The sequence below is a fragment of the Chrysochloris asiatica genome, unplaced genomic scaffold (assembly GCF_000296735.1).
Source record: "Chrysochloris asiatica unplaced genomic scaffold, ChrAsi1.0 scaffold00105, whole genome shotgun sequence".
Taxonomy (NCBI): domain Eukaryota; kingdom Metazoa; phylum Chordata; class Mammalia; order Afrosoricida; family Chrysochloridae; genus Chrysochloris; species Chrysochloris asiatica.
The window spans coordinates 3385121-3409619 of record NW_006408623.1 but is presented as its reverse complement, the minus strand read 5'-3'; the positions used below and the strand labels follow the sequence as shown (position 1 = coordinate 3409619).

Sequence of the window (24499 nt, the reverse complement as noted above, 5' to 3'; positions counted from 1 at the left end):
GTTTGCTGGAACTCCCACTAAGTCTCATGGGAATGCAGTGGTTGGACACTGAGGACAGACCCATGTCCTCCAACAAGCGCCTCTCGAGCCTGCTGGGGAGCCAGTGTCCCCTGTCTCGTAGTATGTATGGGGAGTGTTGTGATCATGGACCCTCCAATAACCCCATCATCCAGAGTCCCATGAAGCCAATGGTTTTATGCCCCAACCCGGCTCCAAATGCAGGCTTGGGAGAGAAGCTTGGGCTCGGTTGCTCCTCTTGTGTGTTAAGAGTTGTAAGGAGTCCTGGTGTGGCACTGTGGATTCATGCGCTGGACTGCAGAGTCAGTGGTTCAAGCTTACCAACTGCTCCTTGGAAACCCTACATGGGTCGTTATGGATCAGAACCGACTTGACGACATTTGGTAACAATGTATGTAGGGTCCTCATGTGTTCCCCCCAGGGTTTCAGAGAGCTGGGTCCAAAGTACCCAGAAACGCTCATTTTAATTAACCGGAGTTCACTCTCCAAGTATTTTCTGGCATATCCATGAGAATGCCCAAATGATTCTACAAGGTTGGAGGGGGGCAGGGTGTCACAAAATAACAACTGGTTAAATCTCCCTTGATCTGGCAGTGGAAGTACAGAGGTAAGAATTTAAGGAAGGAGCTCATGGACTCTCCATCCCTAAACATATATTGACTCTCACAAGAGTTCACGTCTGGAATTGATCCATATAGCCATGTACCGGGGAATACATAAACTGTTCATTCAGTTCCGACGCATAGTGATGCTGTATAATATAGTGTAAGTCACACAATAATTGGGCCATGTCAAAGAAACCAGACATAAAGAGTGCACATACATTTATATAGAATTTCAGGTAATTCATAAGTAACAGAAAGCAGGTTGGTGGGATCCTGGTGAGGAGAAGTAGGGATCACAAGGAAACATTTTGGGGTGTAGGTAAATACCAAATTGTACACTTTAAATATGGGCAGTTAACTGCATAACATACTTTCAGTAAAGCAGTTTTTTTGTTTTGTTTTTAAAGAGAAAGGGAGGAGGTGGGGCTGGCATGGTCCTAGGACCAGACAGGAGTAGGGTCTCCAGCCCACTGACTTCCCGGCTCCCTCAGTGCCCCATGTTGTTTACACAGCTCTTCTGGGATTTGCTCAGACTCGAGATCTATCTGTTAATTAAATCCATTTAAAAATATATATATTTTTAGAAAGTATCCCCCCCCCCTCCTCCAGTGGCTCTGTAGGATAAGCACTGGAATTCTATTGTAACTGCAAGGTCAGTGGTTCAAACTCACCAGCCACTCTGTGGAAGCTCTATACAGGGGCGGTATGAGTCGGAACCAACTCGACAGCACCTAAAAACAACAGCTTTAGAGTGAAGTTTGGATGGAGCTTTGAAGTTTAGATTCCCTCTCATGTACAGGATACGGATCACCTAATTTCCAAGTGCATAGCAAAGTGGTGTTTAAACCAGACTGTAGCCTGGTAAGGACCCTGAGGTTGCGCTGTATGATAAGTACTGATCTGCTAACCGCACAATCAATCAGCTGCTCTAAGTCAGAATCCATTGGCCAGCATCATAATGAACAAGGTCTGGAAGACCAGGCAGGTAGTGAGACACCAAGACTCAAAGGGAGCTCATGCTGCTGGAAAACCAGCTCGATCAGTGCAGGGTTGCCACAGACCTTCCATTTGTAGAACCTGCGTTATCCGTGGAGCTCAGTAAGATGCCATATACCTGTGTATCCTTGCTGTTTTCCTTTACTCGGCCCTATGCCTTCAACTGCCAGCAACTCCGTTCTGACTCACAGTGTGACCCTACGGCTGATCACGATTAGCTGAGATCTTTGACGTCTCCTCCTGATACGTGGTTTGTTCCGCTTCCCCTGTAGGACAATCCCCGAAGACTGCCGCTGCGTCACCACGTTGATATCAGCAGACCCTTCAAAGCCATCGATATCAGTCAGTCCTGTTCACCTCAGCGAGTGCCCCCGCCCCTCCACCAGGCTGCACGTGCCCCCAGCGTCCCCGCCAGACCCCTGCCCACCAACCCTGTTCTCAGGCCGCCGGCCCAGGTATGCTTTCAGCTACCACTATGATGGGATGCAGTTCAAGTCCAGGCTCTGCTACTTGCTGACGTGGGGCCTAGACAAGTTGCTTAGCTTCTCAATGCCTCTAGAAATCTGAGGTAATCCTTGAACTACAGCGTAGGTAAACGCAGTCATCCACGTGACAGTTCATTTAGTACCATCCCTTGGTTTTACAGTAAGGATGTGACGATGGATAAGAGCAAACATGCAGAAGCAATTCAACACTCCGTGGAGTTTCTTGGAAGCAGACACTACACCATATTCAGTACTTTGTGACTTTCTTGTTATTTTCATATTGTTTTTGGAGGGTCTGCTTTCTGTTTGCTCTGACCAGGACCTGACTGCATTTCCCAATAGGAAATGAGAGAGGGGCTTTCAAAAGCAAGGAAAGGCAACCACGTAAGCAGGCATAAATTTTCACTGCTATAATTCTTATATCGGCATCTTACTGTACTTATAATTTTACATGCAGAATTTGTGTTATGTACACAGTAGTACATTACTACTTTTTTGCGGGAGGCTTTTAAATCATTTCATTTGCCACTATGCTACCAGAGGCTCCGTAGTGGGGTATACTGAAGATTGTATTTTGGTTCTCACGGACTTGTTTTCCTTTAGCTTCACTTTGAACTTGCTTATAAGCAACTAAGGGGCTGTGGTAGGGTTGGCACCTGGTCTTGTTCTGACTGATGAAAAAGAGAATCACCATTTACCAGTTACTGGCTTCCAGGGTTCTCATTCCGATCACACTTAATCAATTTTATTTCTTCATCTTTGGCAAGTAAATCCATCATCGTTGTAGCCATGCCTATATTTTATCAGTGTTGGACTGCAGGATGTTGTTATGTGCCATGGAGTCGGTTCCGACCCATAACGACCCTGTACAGGGCATCTGAGGCTGTAAATCTTTACGGGAGCAGAAAGCCTCATCTTTCTCCCACGGAACACCTGGTAGTTTCGAACTGCTGACCCTGAGGTTCGCAACCACTATGCTACCAGAGCTCCTTGGACTGCAGGATAGAGCTTACGTTTTTTGACAACAAATTGATGTCTTTGAGGTACAATCCGTAAGTATGTTAAGTCTGTTTTTAGAAGCAAATAATTGTTCATGAATCTTCCTCCAGTCCTGATGCCATGTTCTGCGTCTCAGGTTATTTGGAATAAGTATAGTGATAAAGTACAACCCTGGCGCCCATTCAGTATCCCCTTGTTCTGTTCAAGTGACTGCTTCTTGGTCTATGTACAGGGTTCCTCAGCACAACGAAGTGTTCCGGAATACCCATTCTCTGCAATGTTGTCCATGGCTTCTCATGATCCAGACAGTTGAAAACCTTTGTGTATGTAGTCATGTAGTCAATAAAACACAAGCATCTTTCTGGTATTCTCTGCTTTCAGCCAAGATCCATTTGATATCCAAAGCCAGTATTAGTAATGATAGTTTGATGATTTCCCCATTCCATGGTGTCACTTTTTTTTTTTGAATGGGAGACATTCATGTTTGGGCCCAATCAGTTGGTCAAGTAGCTTTCTTGCAAATGTCTTGGCGTAAACGAGTAAGCACTGTATCAGTTTGATGAGACATTTTCATTTCATCTATTCCTAGAATCTTGTTTTTCACCAATGCCTTCAGTACCATCGATTCGTGATCATATGCTGCCTCGTGAAATGGTTGCACACCGACCAATTCTCATGGGTACAGTGACTGTGTATTCCTTCCTTTGGATGTTTCGTGCATTATTTTGCCCAAAGTGGTGTGCCAGCGAGTCAGTTCTCATAAAGTTCATCTTTCTCCTGAGGAGTGGACTTGGTGGATTCAAACTGCTGACCTTAGGGTTAGCAGCTCAATGTATATAACCCCTACCCTGTTGTTGTGAATTGCTGTCGCGTCGATTCTGACCCATAGCAATCCTGTATAGGATTTCCGAGGAGCAGGTGGTGAGCTTGAACCGCCGACCTTGCAGTTCAAACGGCTTTGCAGTCTGGCACTTTAACGCACAGCACCACACCAGGATTCCTGCTAGGGCTCATGTTGCCGGTTGAAGCTCGAATGTTTCCTTCAGTTCTTTCAGCGTGAGAAATGCTGAGTGCATTCTTCCCTTTTGGTCTTCTAACTCCAGAACTTTGCACGTTTCATTGTAACAGTCTTCTCAAGCTGCCCTTGAACAGAAAAATTCACAGAAAAATTCAAAGTCTTTTACTTCATTTCTTTTGTAGCTTCAGTTCCTCTCTCTCCTGTATGGTGTTTAGGTCATCCCATAACTCCTCTGATCTTCGATCAGTAGTGTCTAGTGCATGAAATCGGTTCTTGAAACAGTCTCTCAATTCAGGGAGGTACACACATATACTCACATATAGGTCATTTTTTTGACTCTTCTGGATTTTTCCTTTTCTTCAGCTTTAGCCTGAACTTGCATATGAGCAATTGGTGGTCTGTTCCACAGTCAGCCTGTGACCTTGTTTTGATAAATTATGTTGAATTCTCCCAGAGATGGATGGAGTCAGTTTGATTCTCATGTTTTCCAGCTCGTGAGGTTTTACATATATAGTCGCCACTGATATTGTTGAAAAAGTGTCTGCAATGAGTAAGTTGCAAATTTCTCTCGTATGCTCTCCAGCGTTGTTTGTGCCTCCAAGGCCGTATTTTCCAACTACTGATCTGTGCGTACAGGTACACTTGCACTTCTTAGGTATCTGTTAACCAACTCTGATTTACAGCCGATTTCTCTGCTGTAAAAACCTACCCCGGCCAAAACATCAAGCTACTACTGTGATATGAGAGTCCTGGTACGGCAATGTAGGATAAGCAGTAGACCAAAAGGGGGGCAGTTCAAACTAACTAGTATTTCTCGGAAACCCTGTGCAGGGTTGCTGTAAGAACATCTTGACAACAACATGATACCAGTGAACAAAGAGTAGGAAGTTGCAGGTCTAGCTAGCCGTTAACTATATTTGTTCTATAAAGCGTATGTTCAATCTGCCTGGTACTTCTGTTTCAATAGTTGACTTTTTCTGACTTGAAATACTTGACCCTTTATATCAGTGTATTATGTTTTCCTCATGTATATTAAGTTTTAAAAACTTCACACCAGGTGTGCCGCTTCTGAGTAGAGGAGTCATCTACAGGTTTAGGGTTAGAAGTCGTGGGACTTCAGTGTTTTCCTGGACTGAGAGGATTGATCCATCTTTGTCCTCCAAAGGCTAAGTAACCTGAGTGTTTTTATCACTCACACCGAGATCTCCCAGCAGGATACAGAGTGTCTCCTCCTCACGAAGACTCTCTACTACCTGGAGAATAAAACACTACCAAGGTTGGTGATCCACCAGTGGCTCCAGACTGGACAAGCTGGATCAACTTGTCCACAGTACTTCCAGTGGTAAAGTTAGCTAGCCACTGCCACACAGCTTCTTTCTAAACTTTAAATGATCTGTTCTTCAGTAGAGACACCAAGATAGGTGGTATGCCTACCGTGAGCACAGAGGGGGTCAAGAGATTGAGTTCTGAGCTGGTCACAAGCTCCGCCAGCCAATGCGCTCGCTGCAGGCACATGAGAGGACCTCGATGTCATAGCCCTGTGGGAGGTATAAGACAAGCCACATGCACTTTCACGACCTAAGGGTATGGGGTCTTGTTTGGCACAGGTTGGACAAGGTCCACGCGATGTTCCGCAGAAACGTGACGAGTATAGCAGAGCCAGCAGAGGGGATGGCATTGCTTGAAGGAACAACATCTGAATTCTAGGCTGTCACCGGCTATTGTTCACGCACAGCCATGTAGGATGAAGTCAGCAGCTGAACTGGGGGCTCAGGTCAGCGGCCAGGCTGCTACAAGCTGGGGTGAACACACCAGTGGGGTAACGAGCCCTGCTTTAACAATCAGGGTCAGGGGAGGGTTCAGGCTACCTGGGTCTGCTTCATGGACTACTTCTTCATCCAGGGTGAGGTGGAGGAGCGGCCAATCTAGAGCTGCAGCCTGACTGCTGTCTACCTCACAGATGCCTCTCTGGCTCAGTACCTCCATTTTCTTAGCTTCTCTTCTGGACCTTCTGATGTCAGCGTATTGACTTGAAAGAAGTTAAATCACCTGGCCAGCATTTTTTGTGAATTTCCCTGTTCCTTTCATGCTTGCAAAGTTCCTTTCCTATTTCAGTGTTAGGTAAGAGCTACCCACCAGTTCTTCTGTCGTGTGTTTGGTTTTCTACACTTTATGAGTCCTTGGAACCTCCCCATGGATTCCTGGACTGGACAGAGAAGTAGCTTTATAGTTTCTTGCTTGTGTTAAACAGGGATTCTGTGTGACTGAAAAAAGGGAGGTCCCCGTGCTGGTGTCTTTTTTTCCTACAAGCAGAAAATGTCTACCTAAGTGACACCTTCATTCTTTCTGTTCTGTGAATAAAGCAAATGTTAACTCCTTCAATGCCCAGTGACCCCAAGGGGTTCCAAGGCTGTTATCTATTCCTGTGTCCTTCTCCACGGAGTAGCTCCTACTTTCAAACTGTCAACCTTTCAGTTAGCAACCCGTGCTTTCACCACTGTGCCATCAGGGTAAATGAAAAATCCACATTTTTCACTCCAGGTGGGTATCTATCTCGAACTTTTCTGAGCTAGATGGCCTGCCCGTGGCTCACGCGTTCCTTCCGTGCAGGTGTGTAGAGGCACTGTTTGGCGTTTGTTCAAGTTTACTCTCCAAATGCTACAGTAACTGTCAACGTCATGTATTTAGGGGCAAACAGGCTCTTTATAGAAACATTTGATCATCTTAAAATGGTCTTAGTTTTTAAAAAAGAAATCAAGGCCCAATGGACCAACTTACTTGTCTTGTCCATCACTGTACCACTCTCCCTCATGGTGAAAATTCCCTTGGTATTCACGCTTGTCATCCAAACTCTTTACCCTTGATCAAGGAAGCAGACGTTAATTTCCTTTCCATCCTGTCAACTATTTAAGAGGATCATAACTGAGAGGAGCTAGCTGGTGGCTGCCAACTTCTCCCAAACCTCACGGCAGCATGAAAGCTAGACAAAGTGGAGTAAACAGAAAGAAAACATGAAAAGGTCACACAGGATGAAATGGAATTTTCCCCAGCTATGGGGCTCTTGGGCCCGGTTCTGTAGAAAAGCAAGCCTAATGAAGCTTATATATGCAGAGAGGCTGGGATATGGAATGAGGACCCTCTGTTCTAGTAGATAAGGTCTCTTATAAGAAAGACTCAGAACTGAACACGTTTGGGTCACGTTCATTCCTGGAGAAGGAACAGGGAAGCCCTGAACATGGAAGGTTACTTTAGATTTCTAGGACATTCTTCACAGATCTTTAATGCAATTTATTCTGATTGACTTAATTGACTCAAAGTTTAAACAAAAACATGCCCAGTGTTACATCTAAGAAATAGGTTTCTCACCTTCTAGACCTTTCGATTCAGAGAAGTAGCAGATGGAAATGTAATCTTCTACCGTCAAGTTCAGGGGGACTCCAAACATTTATTGTTGGGACATTCTTCCACGTTAAACCTGCATGAAATTCTCACACATTTAGTGTTTATCTGTGCGTAACTAAGGTTTGCCTCCTCTCCCGCAAAAGGGCACTTGCGCTACAAATGCTAATGTGTACATCTTGGCTGGCTGGAAATTGCTTGTGTTTATTTGTGAAGTCCTGAGTTTCCTGGGAAATGTTAGGAAATGGATTTCCTGAGCTCCATCTTTATCAGTGAGCTACAATCGTGAACAAGCTGGCTGAGATTTCAACTCATAGCAACTATCTGAAGGGCAGAGTAGAGAACTGCCCCGTACGGTTTCCAAAGCCCTACCTAGTTACAGAATCAAACCACCACCGACAGGCCAACTTAAGTGCCTATGACGCCAGGATCCCTTGGAAAACTAATGATAGTCCCATTAAAATATTTTCTGTCCTATTTCAATACTTGTCTGCACTGCAGAACTTTCACCAAAACAATGGGGATTCATATCTCTTGATATTCTTTTATCTGAATGGTGACATGTGTATGAGTATTACACGAGAAGATCAGAGTTCTAGTCCCTCTTAGGCACCAGGACTCCTGGTGTGGCACTGTAGAATAAGCACGGGACTGTGAACCTCAAGGTTGGTAGTTCAAACCCACCAGCCACTCCTCAGAAACCCTATACAAGGTTGTGGAGTTGGAACCAACTCAACAACACTTGATGACGTGGCTGGTCTCCTCTCTCCCAAGGCCTCTCTGGTGGGGTCATGGAGATTACCATCACGTTGGTTTCCAACTCAAGGCTGTTGTGTTAGTATAGTGACCCTCTAACTTTAACAAACAGGACTTCCTTTTCTGGCAATTGGCATCTGGTTTACAAAGAACATTCTGGTTGTATATCTTCTAAGCCTGATTTGTTCATACATATGTGTATTCAGTATTCTCCAATACCCTAAGTCCTATTCATCAATTCTTCCGGTACACCTTTTGCATGTATGCAAGGCAACTGAATAGATTAAGACTTGGTACATCTTAGCCATCAAAATTTTTACAACTTCAAAGAGGTCTTGGGCAAATACATCATTTGATCTTGACTGCTGCTTCCTTGGACGTTGATTATTGATTCAAGTTCTTCTCTCAAGAGCCTAGGGGACAGATACCATTATTTGACTTATTTCACTGGGGAGGAACTGGGAGCAGGGCTCAAACTTAAGTCTTTATCTGCTATTCTGAATGGATGAAAAGAAGGCAGTGCCGACAGCCATGCTCCCCATAGTTTTAGGCTACCAGCCACGTCAGACAGCTCTAATTCATTTTTCCCTCAACTTTGCCAGAGTTGCAACAGAATGAGGGGAAGGGAAGGGACCTTGTACACTGAGGAGACCCTTGAATTTCTCTTTTCTTTTGCTTGTAACACTATCTTGCTGCAGTCATTCTGTCTTAGTTGGAACAAGCGATTAGTCATGTTCAGTGTTTCTGACGTCAAACGCCTTCCTCTCTCGTTTGTAAAACAAGCCTGGCCAATCCTATGTGGTCTCTTCATTGGGCTTCTGACAAAGTAAAGACAGCAGAACCATCAAGCTGTGAAAGTGGTCACAAGAGCTCTGTTCTAAGGAGGCCCAAAATTCTTCTCCCTCTCCGTCCCCAATCGAGGGTGAGAAATGATAAATGTGGGCTTTTGTTGGTAAGCAACAGCCACTCAGAGACACTTTGTAAGAATATGAATGTAAGCAAACATAGGGCTTTTTTAGAACCGGCAGCCACTAGCCTACGTGCTCTGAGGTGGAGCCCACCTGTGAAAGCCTTCTCCAGGAGATGACATTCAGGGTCGAAAGGAATGACGATGCAGAGCCTGGCAGTCAGAATCCACAGCAAGGGCTTGGGACCCTCTTTCGTGTTTTCAAGGGGCCATTCTGATGGTTAAAGCAGCTCCCGTAGAATCTGGAATCTGTTGTTTTAGGTACTTTCCCATTAGAAATGACAAAATGTAATAAGAAAAGGAAATCCATTAGTCGATATGTTCTGCTAAGGGAATAGCAAAATAGGAGAAAACAGATCGGTATGAAAGACTTCATCACTGCAAGCAAAGCGGGGGTAGGCGCCGAGAAGGAACGCCTGCACAGTGTTCTCCAGTGCCTTCCTCTGCTCTCCACATTTACCCTTCTCTCCAGACTCCCCATCCTGGGCTTTTCCACCACGAGTCTCCCTTGCTCACCAGCAGCCTTACCTCAGAGTTTCCCCAATACCTGTTCTGCCCCATTTCAGAGTCGACGATCAGAAAGCAGATTGCGCCTAAGTCCAGTCCCTTGAAAGTTGGTAGCTGTACAGGAAATATGCAGATGGAGAAAGAATGCTAAGTAGCCGCACTGAGCCAGATAAAATATTGAAGTCTCGTCACACGATCAATGATTCCCTGTGGGGCCATCACACTTATTCAATTATGTGTTAATTAAAACATTGAGTCGCTGAAAACCCATTGACATCTATTCCAACCCATGGCCCTACTGAACAGTCAAACTGCTCCATAGGGTTCCCGAGGCTGTAAGTCTTTATAGACACACACTGCCTTGTCTTTCTCCCATAGAGCGACTGGTGGGTTTGAACTGCCAACCTTACAATGAGCCAGACCATCGCTTATCTGCTGCGCCACCAGGTCCTCTGTCCTGTAAATCCAAAATTGCAGTTTCCCAAGGTGGTACATTTCAGCCAGCCTCTCCATGCCACCCGCCCAGTAACTCCAGGAACTTTAACTCACCATTCTTGGTTCCATATGGTGCATTCAGTGAGCCATGCACGTGACAAGCCCACCACCTGGGAGTTGTGGAAGCAATCCTGACCCCGTGAAGCATACTCACCCCCAGAGCAACATCTCCGTGGGAAGCTCTTCACGTGCTCACGTCCCAGTGGTCATGAGGCGACTTGTCTTCGCATTTCTGGTGCTGTTGTGTGTCGCTGAGTCAGTTTCAACTCCTAGCAAGCCTGTCTAGGGTTTCTGAGAGCCACTGGTGGGTTTGAACTGCCCACCTTTTGGTCAGCATTCCAGTACTTGTCCTACAGAGCCACAGCAGGGCCTGTTTCTACTACTGGAAACAAACCAGTGGACGACTGCAAATGGATACTTGATGCCTTACTCCTTTAAGTTCCCTACTACGTCATGTAATCATCACGCTAACTTGGTATCGCTGCTGAGTGCCCCGAGTTGGTGCCAACTCCTAGCACCCCCATATATCGTTTCCAAGGAGAGACTGGTGAGTTTCAGCTGCCAACCTTGAGGTTCAGACTGACTTTGCGGTCCAGGGCATAAACCCACAGTGCCACACCAGCGCGCCCATTCTCACTGCTAAGCTTTGGTGAAATACAATTCTGTATACAACAAGAAGTACCAGTACCTGCTCGCTGTGTCTTTACACAAGAGAGATTATGGAAATTTTAGAAATCGGAAAAATATACAGTGAAACCCAATCTAACTCCTCATCCAACTTTAAAGGCCATCATCAACTTGCTGCCTTTCTGTTGTCAGTGGCTTATTCAAGCCACGTCCAGCTCATGACGACCTTCTGTGTAATGGAACCAGTCATTCTGTGCTATCTCCATGATGACTCTCAGTCCATGATGGTCCTTCCATTCCCAAACACAATGCCCTTTTCTAGCAATTGGTCTTTGGATGACATGTCCAAAATAAGGAAAACAGTATCCCCATTCTCCCTTCCAAGGAGAGAATTCTGGTTCTGTTTCTTCTAAGACTGTTCATTTGTCTTGAAGACTGCTCCTGTTCAATATTCATGGTCAGTGCCACAATTGAAATGCACCAATTCTGTCTTCTGTTTCCAGTGCCCATGGTTTGCATACATATGAGGCAATTTGAAACATCCAATTGCCGCAGGCACAGATCCACCCTAGTCCTCAAAATGACATCTTTGCTTTACAGGACTTTAGAGAGGTCTTCTTGTGACGCTGTAGGATCAGCATGGGACTGTGAACTGGAAGGTCAGTGGTTCAAACCCACCAGCTGCTCCTCAGAAAACCTAGGGAGGGTCACAATGAAAGAGGACCGGCTCGACAGCCTCTAACAGCCATACTTAGGAGTCCTGGTATGGTAGTGTAGGATGAACACTGGACCACTGACTGCAAGGTCGATGGTTCAAACCCACAAGCTGCTCCTCAGAAATCCTGTACAGGGTTTGCTAGGAATCAGAACCAACTCAACAGCACTTAATTACAGAGAGGACTTTTGATGAATGCAAGCTGATGCTTCACGTCTTGGTGCTCTTGGTCGCTGATCCAGTGACACTCTAGTCTGGTTTGAGATTCTTGTTTTGAACACAAATGGCAACATGCTGCACACTTTTCCTCACTGTGTTCAGATCAGATCAGTTACCTGCAGCTCAGCCTCGGCACTGTCTGCACGGCCTTTCATTGTAGAGCTGAGGCGCAGTTTATTCAGCCTGCTCCTACGTTGGCCAGGGGGCAGTGTTTTATAGCTGCTGCCTCAGACATGCATATTCTTGTCCAAGTAACTTAGCCACAAGCGTGACTACATGTGTCATAGAGAATGCTGGACTGAGGACAGCGTGTGCGGTTGGTCACCTCTGGCCAACATAAAGGGCCCTAGTGGTGTGGCAGCTGAATGTTGGACTATAGCTGAAAGGTTGGTGGCTCAAACCCACCCAGCAGCAACTTGGGAGCCAGATGTGGTGATCTGCTCTCATGACGATTACAGCCTATGGGTTCACCCGACACCCACCTACCCCACACAGTATGCTCCGAGATTTATCTTTGCCACCACGCAGATGGGTTAAGAATAGAGTCTCTTGGTAGTTGGAATCCGCATTTCTCTGCCAGACAGTGGACTGCTGTCATCACAGTTTAAGATCCATTTGCTTTTCCTGTTTTCATGAGATGCCATCTTCATCTCCCTTCGCCTGTTCACACAAAGATAATAAAAATATTTCCTATTTCTTACACTTTCATGATCTTTTTTTACATTTACATACTTGAGCTGCTGTTGATTTTCATGTAGAGAATGGAAGTAGGGTCTCATTGTAGGTTTTGCAGCCAGTCGCCTGTAAGTCTCCACATCACTGATGTTCTCAGTGTATGGACTAGGCCTCAACTGCAATCCACCCCCAAAGACCTGGCTCGAGTTTTCACTGAGAGGATTCCATTTACTGCTGTCCGAACTTGGAAATGTTACTTTACTCTCTCCTCCCTCTATAAAGTAAGAGATAACAGAATACTTGGTGAGAATTATTAATAAGCTCTCTATGACATTAGAAAGTGTTTGATTTGAAAGTTATTAATATTTTCTACTTTTTCAGATTTCTTAATTTCTGCTTTTTTTTTTTTTTTTTTTTTAACTATTGCCCTTTTTCCCTTCACCTTCTTTCTCTTTTCTATACACATTTTGTTCATACTTGATTGTTTCTTAATATAGCAACTAAGGAGCTCTGGTAGCATAATGAATCGGGCTGCTAACCTCAAGGTTGGCAGTTCGAAACTACCAGCTGTTCTGCGGGAGACAGATGAGGCGGCCTGCTCCCATGAAGATTTACAGCCTTGGAAACCCTGTGTAGGATCACTATGAGTCGGAACCGATTCCACGGTACTTAACAACAATATAGACAACTAAGTCTAAAAATTAAGGAGCTCTGGTAGCGTAGTGGTTACAAATCCGGCTGCTAATCTCACGGTCAGCAGTTCGAAACTACCCGCTGTTCCACAGGAGAAAGATGAGGCTTTCTGCTCCTGTAAAGATTTACAGCCTCGGAAACCCTGTACAGGGTCGCTATGAGTCGGAACCGACTCCACGGCACACAACAACAACAAGTTTAAGAATTATCATCTCAACACTGCTTTGCATATATTTATTAGTTCTGATTTACAGCGTTTTCAATATTTTTATTTTAAAGGGAGTTTACAATTTGTGTTTCCTCCTTTGGCCCAAAGATCAAAATTGTTCTTTTAATCCACGCACATTTACACTGCTCAGAAATGAACATTGTTATCTCTTGTTTTCAAATTATTGTTAAGTACCATAGAGTTGGTTCCAACTCATATCAACCTGGTATAGGCTTTCCAAGGAGCGGCTGGTGGGTTTGACTCATCAACCTTGAGATTCAAACCAACATTGCAGTTGAGTGCTTATCCTACAAGGCCACACCAGTGGATTACCTATTTAAATTTCAGGTATCTAATATTGCATGCATTCCCATTTATAAAAGGTAACTAACCTCCAATTAAGATACAATCACTAGAAAACATTTGGTGGTTATTTTTCATACATAAAACTCTCCAAGTATTTTTACATAGCTTTGTATGCAAGCAAAGTAAGTCGTATTTTGTGTTTCTCAGACTACACAAATGATACCCGATTACACTTAGCTTCACACAATTTGTTCTTACCCTCAATTACGTGTTATTTTGTTTCTAGAAGCTTTCTTTGGTCCTTACTCAAATCTGCTAACTTATGTTTTCTTTCTTTAAACTCAGTGAGAAAGTGTGTTCCAATAATTACAAAACCTGATGCTGTGGGCCCATTTCGGCTTCACTCCTGGTTTCTGGCTTCTGGGCTATTTTGTGCTGTGAGTGATGCATTTTTGGGGGAAATTGCCTGTGTGGATTCTTTGTAGTCTTCGCCTCCAGAAACGTTAAGTTTTGCGTCTGCCAGGTGCCCCTGTGGCACTGCTGGCTGGAGACCCTCTTAAATGGCTAGAGATTGATGGGATCACCCAGGTGTAGGGGTTCAGCTTGAAGTCTTCAAGACATAGGGCAATTTGTGGCTCTGGGTCCCTTTTCCTACATTATTCTCCTTGCAGAACCCTAGGGTAGGGCTGCATTTACCTCCAGGACATTCTTAATGTGAGAGGAGAGCCCTTTACAGAGCTCTGTTTTACCAGGGGGAGGGCAGAAAGAGAAGGGCATTAGATATTAGGTGCCATTGAGTCACTTCCTGTAAGACAGGGTAGAACTGTCCCCATCGTTTGCCATAGCCAATGGCCACATCATTCTCCTGCAGGGCAGCTAGTGGGTTCAGAAGTCAAGCGCTTGATCATTGCATCACCAGGCCTCTTTGCTGTTATGTGCCATCAAGTCGGTTCCGACTCATAGTGACCCTGAACAGGGTTTCCGAGGCTGTAAATCTTTACGGGAGCAGAAAGCCTCATCTTTCTCCCACGGAGCAGCTGGTAGTTTTGAACTGCTGACCTTGTGGTTCACAGCCCGATCCGTAACCACTACGCTACCAGGACTCCTATAGGACAGAATAAACCTGCCCCATAGGGTTTCCAAGGAGTCTTAGTGTGGTGCTATAAGGGTAAGCACTGGACTGCTAACTACAAGGTTGGAGGTGCAAACCCACCAGCGGCTCCTCACAAACCCTACGAGTCAGAACTGACTTGATGGCAGTGTAATGACAGGGTTTCCAAGGCTGTGATCTTTAGGGAAATCCCATCTTTCTCCCAAGGAGTAGCTGCTGAGTTCGACCCACCAACCTGTCCATTTACAAAGGAGTGCTCAGCTACTGCATCACCAGCATCTTTGGTCTCTCGTTAAACATGGGCATTTGACCTGACCTTTGATTCTTGCATCCAAACTCAGATACCCCAAGTTGGCAGATGTCTTCAGTGCGCTACTTATCTCTGAGTGACTTGCTCTTGATCTTTTACTAACTTGTGTCTCTTTCATGCATTGAAGATAGTGTGGGAAGTATATCTCATCCAACCATTTATTAGTAAGAAGGTAGGTCAAAATAACCCAGCCTGTCATTATTTCTGGATGTGGAAAACCCACTTACCAGCCTTGGTTAGTTCTAAAATAGCTGTAGTATTTTGGGTTATATAACATTTTACATTCCCATCTACTGCCTTAATGCCCACACCGTTTTAGCCGCAGATCTTCAATGCTCACTGACATATTTCTGCCACGCATTCATTACTCCACCTGCTGACCTGAAGTCCATCTGTTTCCTTAGGTGCTGTCGAATGGCGAGTCATAGTGACCCTGTGTCTAACAGAATGAAGCCCACTGCCCAGTCCTGCTGCTACCCCAGCTGCTGCCATGTTTGACCTCTGTTGCAGGCACTGTGTTGATCTGTCTCTTTCTCACTGACTGGCCTTCTCCAGGGACTGGTCCATCCTAACATGTTCAAACTACGTGAGATGAGGTCTCACCATCCACACTATTAAGGAGCATTCTTGGTTGTAGTTATTCCAAGACAAACATGTTTGCGGTCCAGCGCCATGTCCTGCATCACCACACCAGGACTCCGTTCTTTTGGTTGTCCACGATGAAGACCAACACCATAATTCACAGGCATCAGTTCTTCTATGGTCTTCCTTACTCATGTTCCATCTTTCACACTCATGAAAATACCATGGCTTGGGTCAGGTGCACTTCAGTCTTCAAACTGACATCTTTGCTTTTCAACACTTTGGTTTTTTGCAGCAGACTTGATTGTTCCTTGGGCGTTGATTGTGGATCCAAGTAAAATGAGCTCCATGACAACGTCAATCTTGTCTGTTTATCATGATGTTGTTTACTGATCAAGTTGTGAGGATCTTGGTTTTCATTGAGTTGTAATCCATACTGAAGGCTGTGGCCTTCGGTGTTCATAAGTGCTTCAATGCCTCACTCTCAGCAATCAGGGCTGTGTCATCTGCATCCTGCAGGTTATTAGTGGACCATTCTCCAATCCTGATACTCTAGTCTCCTATAGTCCAGCTTCTTGGATTATTTTCTCAGCATATAAACTGAAACGTTATGGTGACAGGATACATCCCTGATGCCCACCTTTGCTGATTTTAAACCACACAGTATCCCCATTTTCCATCCACATAACTACCTCTTGCTCTGTGTAGAGGTTCCTCATGAGCACAGTTAAGCCTTATGCAAAGTATGTTTGCCTGCCATGCATGACAGAGATCTTTGGCACTTGGACATAAGACTTCTTCCCTTGATTTGCCCACATCCCTGGTTCTTCTGCCTTGGAGAAAAAATCTAAAACCTCAGTGGTTTCTCCTTATTGGAGCCTGGATACTGGTGTGGTTTTCTGGCCCTGGCAGTCTGGGGGTGGTAATAGGGCATGTCTTCATAGCCTTAGCATGATGGGTCTGGTGCGTCCCCACATGAGCCCCAGGGGGACAGTGTTCTCCTCAGTCCTCAGAGTTCATCTTCCTTTGTTTCAGACTCTGTCCTTTGGATTGGATTCTTTTCTGTTGCATTTGCTCAGGTCCCTGAGTGGAATCATGCGTGTCATCATACATGTCACTGTTACGTCACTTACTGTCTCTTGGGCTTTGTCATTTCTCTCACATGGGAGCCCCTGTGCTCGGTGCTGTTGGGATCCTTGGATTGTATCACTTTGAGGAGATTTCTTCTTTTCTGAGTTTTCATTTTCTTATTTGTTCCTTTTTGAGGGGTAGGCCTTAATTTGCCCATTTTATCCTATCCCTTCCTCTGTGTTTTGTTTTTAAAGCTATACCTAAACTTCAAAGAAACGGAGTCTTAAATGCATGTGGATTATCAAATGGAAACCTGATTTGCTCTGTAAACCTGCACTCACTGGTATTTCTAACAAGCAGAGGGTGAGGAGGTCCTTCCTGAAAACTCTGGGCAACACAGCTGGGGAAAAGCCAGCTCCGAGTCACCCACTCACAGCCCAGCCCCAGGACAGGTGGTGGCCTTGAGTGATGGAGACAGCGGTCAGCCTTCCCTGGTTTCAAGTTCTCTGCCTCCCATTCCAGGCGGGCAAGGATGGCAGGTGTGCCTTCTTCATGTTTAACCACACACTGTCCCTGTCTTTTGTCACAGACTGGGGCCACAGTTCTCCTGTTGGCATTCAGCCGGGTGGCTGTGGCAGGCTTCTCCTTTCTCACCCAGACGTGCTGCTCCCGCCTTTGCCCAGGTCTCATCTGGAAGCTTATCAGAGTTCCTGGTTTCTGTCAAGATGGAGTTTTCTTCTGTATTGGGCATTGTTTTCATTGCTTTGCGGTCATTTCAGAAAGAAGGGATCAAGGACATCAACTAGGAATGAACGTTTTCTGTTAGGACAGATTCAGGCATTTCCCTCTGAGCCACTTGTCCTTGTTGTCATCTCTAAGCATGTGTTCCAGGGCCAGAGACAAAACCACGTGCTGACGGGGCCTCTGGGGTGTTTTCCCTGGAGACGCCCAGTCTCCCTGGATAAGCAGAACCTCCTGCTAATCCTGCGGAAGTTGATAACAGTTGAGACTTCCTCACAGTAATGGTCAGGCAGGGGGTTATATTTAGATTTCAATTTTTTTGTGCTAATTTTTAATCTTTAAGCATTTTGAAATCTGTGGAGGAATATGGCAACCCTGACTGTACTGGGAATTGTTACCAGTGCCTACAAGTTGAGAGAAATGGAGTCCTCAGATTCTTGGTATAGAAACAGGTCTACAGCAGGATTCAGGGAGTGTGCACGATTTCGCTGAGATGAGGTTTTCAGCTGCCTTGGGACGACTCCCTGTGGTCAGGCTGAACTTCTCTGAGAACTCCCAGGCTCAGGTTTTACCTCCTGAAAAGCACTGAGTACCAGAGAGTGTGGCCATTCTGCCCCTTCCTCCAAGAACAGAGTCCAGGTGCGGTTTTGGTGAATGGTCCGTGGGTGCCACCTCTCCTAGAGGTTAAAGTGCATCTTCTTCTTGGGTAACACCACTGTTACACTGTCCCTCAGGCCCATTAGAGCTGGTAGGAAACTGGCATCTTCACCAGGCAGCATCTGTGTATACAGCATCTTCTCTGTCTCCATCAGCGTCATGACCTGAGCCTGGTGTGCAGAAACCCATCAACGCCCGCCTCAGACCTGAAGTTCACAACTTACCATCCCACCAGGCTTTAGATTCCTGCCAGAAACCAAACCTGCTGTGGAGGCAATTCTGACTTCGCGACTCTGTTATATATATATGATTGTTCTTGTGATGTGCCATAGAGTAGGTTCCGACTCATAGCGACCCTGTACAGGGTTTCCAAGGCTGTAAATCTTTATGGGAGCAGAAAGCTTCATCTTTCTCCCATGGAACAGCTGGTAGTTTCGAACTGCTGACCTTGAGATTACCAGCCTGATTTATAACCACTGCACTACCAGAGCTCATTATATGGCTATAGGGTTATATAGCTGGCTATAGGGTTATATATTGGGGTTTTTATACATAGGGTTTCTCTGCTATTCATAATGCTTTCAGTGACAAAATCTTCGGAAGTAGTTCGTCACTCTTTCTTCCTAGTCTGACTTCATCTGGAAGCTCATCTGAAACCTGTCCACTGTGTGTGACCCTGCTGGTATTTAAAATACCGGTGGCATAGCTTTCAGAATCACTACATCTCACAAACCACCACAGTGTTGGAGAATATTGAAAGTGCCATGGGCTGCCAAAAGAACCAATAGATCCGTTTTGGAAGAAGTGCAGCCAGAGTGGTCCTTGGAGACCAAGATGGTGAAACTTCATCTCTCATACTTTGGACATATTGTCAAGAGGGACCAGTCACTGGAGAAGGATATCATGTTTGGTAAAGTGAAGGGTCAGAGGAAAAGAGGAAGACCCCCAATAAGATGGATTGACCAGTGGCAGAATCTATGGACTGAAGCATGGCAAAGTAGTGATGTTGGCCCAGGATTGGGCAGTGTTTCATTCTGCTGTGCATAAGAGGTCGCTATGGTTCGGTACCGACTCAATGGTGCCTAACAACAACATAAGCGTAAATTGGGAATGTCCCAGGCAAACCAGAATGAATGGCCAGTCTAATCACCTTGTGTAGGGTCCATGATAAATCCAAGCTCATTGTGATAGATTGGAATTTGTATCTTACCTCCTCTCCAGTATTCCCATAAGAACCTGACGTAATCTTTAATGGCAAAGCTGGATACTTTATTCATGGCTGGCAAAGCTGGATACTTTATTCATGGCTGGCAACAAAAATGAACATCATTTAGTAATGAGTTATTTAATAATCCCCTACAGTCTTCCAATTTTACGGACCTGCGGCGTGTTCATTTCCACATACCCTGCTAGCATCTTGGTGTTGGTTTTCTGCTCTCCTTTAGGAAGCACTGCCTAGTTTATTACCGCCCTAGGTTGGTTGGCCCTTTTAGATGGCAAATCCACTTAACTGATTTTAGGAGCCACAGCTAATGTCTACCCTGCGCATACTGCATGCCTGTGCTGTGCAGGTATTTAATGCTCACCTCAACCCCGGTGGGGGGCAGGGGGTCAACCCGTCTCAGCCAAAGCAGGAAAAGAACTTGCATGTCATGTGTGTCCACAGAACGCAGAAGGATCGAGCCAGGCTGAAAATACAAAGAGCCCAACATCATCAGTGCCCTGCCCTCAGAGAACACCGCGCCTCACTTCTCAACATGGTTAGGTTCCAAAGACCAGCTGGTTCCATGTAAATCAGCCAATGTGCCCACACTGTTACGTAACTGCCCTAACCATGGCCCACCCAGCCAAGTTGACACCCAACCTTCCCCACCACAGTGAGTGGTACTGGTCATTTACTTCAGTGTTTGCCGCAACCATACTTTGTAGCTAATGCACAAAATAGAGATGTTTTGCTCTTGGCATTAGTACAGGATGTGACAAGATAGTTAATAAAATAATTGAGGAACAGGGGTATGTGGTCTTTGTTCCTAGGTAAGCAATCTTTCTATTTTCTATTCTAAAGCTTGTTAATGTTTTACGAAAACGGGTGGAGAAATGTAACTTCCAACTCTTTCTCTGGTTCTGAGCTCTTTTCTGTCTTTGTGTGCTCACTGTTCCTTCCACCTCGGCTGTTTAACATACAGCCATTGTTGACCAACTTTGGGCTGACTTCCTTTGCTTTATAAACATATGTACAGTGGTGAGTAGATGGTTGTGTTCTTTCAACTAAGTTCCAGTTGCTGAAGCAATAAATGCGAGGTTGGTGGACAAGTGCTTTGAGAAATTCAACTCCAGTGTTCTTACATGGCCTGAGTGTTGGTGGATATATGGACTGTGGAATCCTAGGGTTATGGATTAGATTTCTTTGCTTAGTAGGATGCTCTCTCTGTCCCTTGAGGTTTCTGCAGATCCATGAATTGCAAACGCTTCTGGTCTCCAAGGAATCCATCACTGTGCCCAATGCGCCTGTGGTCTTTCCTCTCGTGCACAGCCAAGGAAGACAGCCATGAAAAGAAGTGATGGGTGCTTTTACTAGTCTGCTGCTTGCTGCTGTTCTCATGTTCCCACGAAATGACAAAAGGGCACACTGATGTCATTGCTATTATTTACGTGCTTAGAGCTTCCTAGACAGGGGAACTTCAGAAAGTTTGTGGAGGAAATGGCATTAAAGGTAGTGAAATTTTTCCACAAACTTTTTGAAGTCCTCATGTACATTATTTTAACTCAATAGTCTTAACTCTGAGCTATTGTCCCTGCCCCCCACCACCACTGCTACAGTAGTGGTGACTCCATAAGATAAACATTGGACTGTGAACCCCAAGGTTCACGGTTCAAGCCCACCAGCTTCTGTTATTAAGTGCCATCGAGTCGGTTCCAGCTCATAGAGACCCGTGAGTTTGAACCACCGATCTAGCGTATTAATCTACAGTGCCCCATCAGGACTCCTAACAACTTCTAAGGTGGGGGAAATTGAGTTTCAGAGACATCAAGTGTCCATCTTTGGATAAAACCCAGCATCAGACAGCAGCCCCACCTCCTTCCATTCTGGCCTCTGGTCAAGGCAGTCCTTCCCTGTCCTCTTCTGTAGACGGCTCTGTTTCCTCAGTGATACTCTGGGTGTCGTTTTCCTGGTGAGTGTGTGATTCTTTGATTTCATTATTAGAAAATAATTTGACTGACATTTCAGTGCCTTTGATAGAGCCACCTATGCCCACTCTTCCTGGAGAGGTGAGGATTTCCCCTGGGGAGCCAGGTGGGGGTTAAAGCCAATTCTGACTCTTGGCCACCTGCTCTGATGCCTCCAGAGTAGATGAGTTCTGTTACGGTGATTCTGGAGACGTTGCCATACGGTGTGACCTGCAGGGGCTGGGAAACCCCAACAGAAAGTGGACAGAGAGGTCTGTGAACTGGGCTCAGAAGGCCTACCTTCATCACTGCAGGTGAGATGTTCAAAATTTCAAGTCACACAGGGGGCTCTGCATCCGATGCATGGAGAGAAGACACTAGCTCAGGGAAGAAATCCACTGCCCGGCAAGGCACCCTTCACCACCCACTGCTTTTCAGGGCTCTGGGGCTGACCACACAGTGTCCTGTGGTTTATTACAGGGAACTCAGAAGCCACATCCTCCTCAGAAGCCTTTGCCAGCAGATCCTTTGAGCAAGACCACTCGGCTCACCAACACCTCCTCAGGGAGGACCCCAGGACAGCCAGAGGCCGGGTTACGCCTGGCTCCTCTGAGGTTGGTATGACAGGGCTGCGCCCACCTAATTCACCCTCAACTGTTTTAGGTCAGCTGGCCCAACCCACACTTTTCACTCCATGTCACACATGCTCCCCAAATGCCCCACACAGGGACGAGTATAAAACAGGTGCGATTTCACTTCCACAATGTCTCTAAGTTGCTCTTTGTGATGTAGAACCTGAGATGTCCAATTAGTTCCTGTGTCCCAGGAAACTGGCTGGTGATTTGGCCCTGTCCCCCAAAGCAGGGAGGTGGTGAAGCTAGCTGGGGCTGCAATATAGGAGGTGGTTGCTGAGTTGGAATTGACTCAACAGCACTGAGTTTGATTGTGATCTCCACCTCCAAGAATCTCACATAGGACCAGGGGGCCCTGTAGCATATTCCTGGGATCCCACAAACTTTGGTGGGAGTTAATTACTGATAGCAAGAGCCCTGGTTTAACCAGGATCATCCCTCGGTAATGGGACCCCGTGTGGGGAGAATAGAACTGCTCCCCTCCAGGCTTCTCTAGGCTGGGACTGATCATAAACAGTTTGCCTGTCTTCTGTGATGGCTCCAGGTGGATTTGAACTGACAACCTTTTGATTGGTCACGGGTATGAACATTGTACCACCCAGGGCTCCCACCCCACCAACAAAAGGGACCCCCACTAGAGCCCCCTACCCCCCGCCATGGGTAGCTCTTCCACTACATCTCATCGCCTCCAGCTGACTTATGCAGGGGGTCCCCCGACCCTCTGATGGGCTGTGAGATCCCAGCTTTGGCAGGATGCTTGTAAAATGAGCCAAGGAGGCCCAAAAGGCATTGTGCTGGCCAGACTCTGGGCTCTACGAGTTGGCGTCTGAGAATGAAGACACCCTTTAGTGGTTTCATTACAGCGCCTGAGAAGAATGTGTGGCCTGCAACAGAAACGAGTGTCTAATAAATCTCACAGATAAAGCGGGTCACAGGGTCTGGGCTCTGATGGAACTCCCGGCTGTGCAGATGCAGAACGACTGTTGAGCATCCATATTCTCTCACTGTGGTTTTACATGCTCATCTGGACATTGCTTTCCTTGTTGTAGCTGAAAGGAAAAACGACAAAAAAAATTAAAAAACCACTACTTCCCACGAGTAGGGTGAGCCCCCTTCCAGGGGAGTAGTCATCCCAAGTATTGAACAAGAAGAACACACTGGATTTTAAAGGCTTGGTAGCAAGAAAAAAAAAAGGCATCTCCTTAAGAATTTTCATACTGTGTACAAGTTGAAATGTTTATCATTTGAAACTTTGGGTTAAATGAGAGAGATGTATTTTGAAATTTCATTTTACTCTTTGTGTGTGTTGTTGTTGCTAAGTGTCATTGAGTAGGTTCTGACTCATAGTGACCCTGTATCTTTATGGAAGCAGAAAGCCTCTTTTCTCCCACGGAGCAGCTAGTGGGCTTGACCTTCCGGCCTTGTGGTTTGAAGTCCATTGCTTATCCTTTAGAGCCGCGCGCTGTCTTATGAGATATTATGAAATGACCCCACCATTGGCTGCCTTGCTGTTCTGCTGACACAGCTGCTCTAAAGGGAACTTGGGAGGGGGAGCTTCGGAAAGGGCACCCCCAGCCTGGAACACAGCAGTTAAGTATTCACCTGCTGACTGAAAGGTGGGTACAGTTCAGACCCACCCAGCAGCTCTGCAGTAGGAAGACCCATACCATAATGATTTCAAACCCAACCCTCTGTCAGCAAGCCAATTCCAATTCCAATTCCTTACAACCCTATAGAGTTTCCCAGACTGCCCATCGTCTTCATCCCCCAGAATGGCTGGTGGGTTTGAACTTCCAACCTTTCAGATAGCAGACCACCACCTAACCCACCATGCCACCGGGCTCACAGCCTAGAACAACCCTATGGAGCAGAGCTCTACTACGCTCTGTTGCCAACACGACGGCGGTCCGTTCGTCCTTAACTATCAGCTAGCTCTCAGCAGTCGCTCAAGGAGATCTGGCCACAGCGAGGCCAACAGCAGGTGTGGCCAGCCAGACATCCCAGCTCCCCCTCCTTGTGCCTAGACTTCGATTCCAAGGCGTCTAACTACCATCTTGCTTTCTCTTCTCCTGACTCAGACCTGCCCCTAAACAGCCCCACCCGGTGCCCAGAGCTGCCCAGACCCAGTGACAAAGAAGCCGGCCGACCCCCTTTGTCCACCATTGAAGACAGGAAGTGTGTGCTGTCCTTCAGTTCTGGTTGAGAGTTACTTTTGTACCAACGTTTAGGATTGTTAACGTCTCCATCACACTTTAAGGAGTCTTGTGCTCCTGCCGTTGGTGCGGTGCTGTGGTGCTCTGTATTCTTGCTCAGGTACTTGTAAATTATTAATTTATGCTGAATGTTTACTGCAGTGCGGGCCGCTGTGGCGGACTTCATTACCACCCCCGAGTTTCCCACGGAAGGAAGGCTCGCTGGGCTTTTTGTAGTTTTATGCACTTGAACAGCCTGTGTGCTTGGTTTCCTATCAAGTCCTTCACGGGAGAGTTGATGTTTCACAGTGGCCCGCCCATAGTTGGGATTCCCTGAAGAACATGCT

The 24499-nt window shown here is 46.0% G+C and overlaps 1 protein-coding gene across 1 annotated transcript in view; it reads left to right on the top strand.

Annotated features, from left to right (window-relative positions):
* ADAM12 (ADAM metallopeptidase domain 12) overlaps positions 1-24090 on the top strand; it is a 322246-nt gene extending 298156 nt beyond the window's left edge. Inside the window, exons 21-23 of the mRNA XM_006867472.1 lie at positions 1892-2074; positions 21809-21942; positions 24039-24090. Coding sequence (XP_006867534.1) covers positions 1892-2074; positions 21809-21942; positions 24039-24090 — 369 coding nt within the window. The remainder of the gene's footprint in view (positions 1-1891; positions 2075-21808; positions 21943-24038) is intronic.
* Positions 24091-24499: the final 409 nt, after the last annotated feature.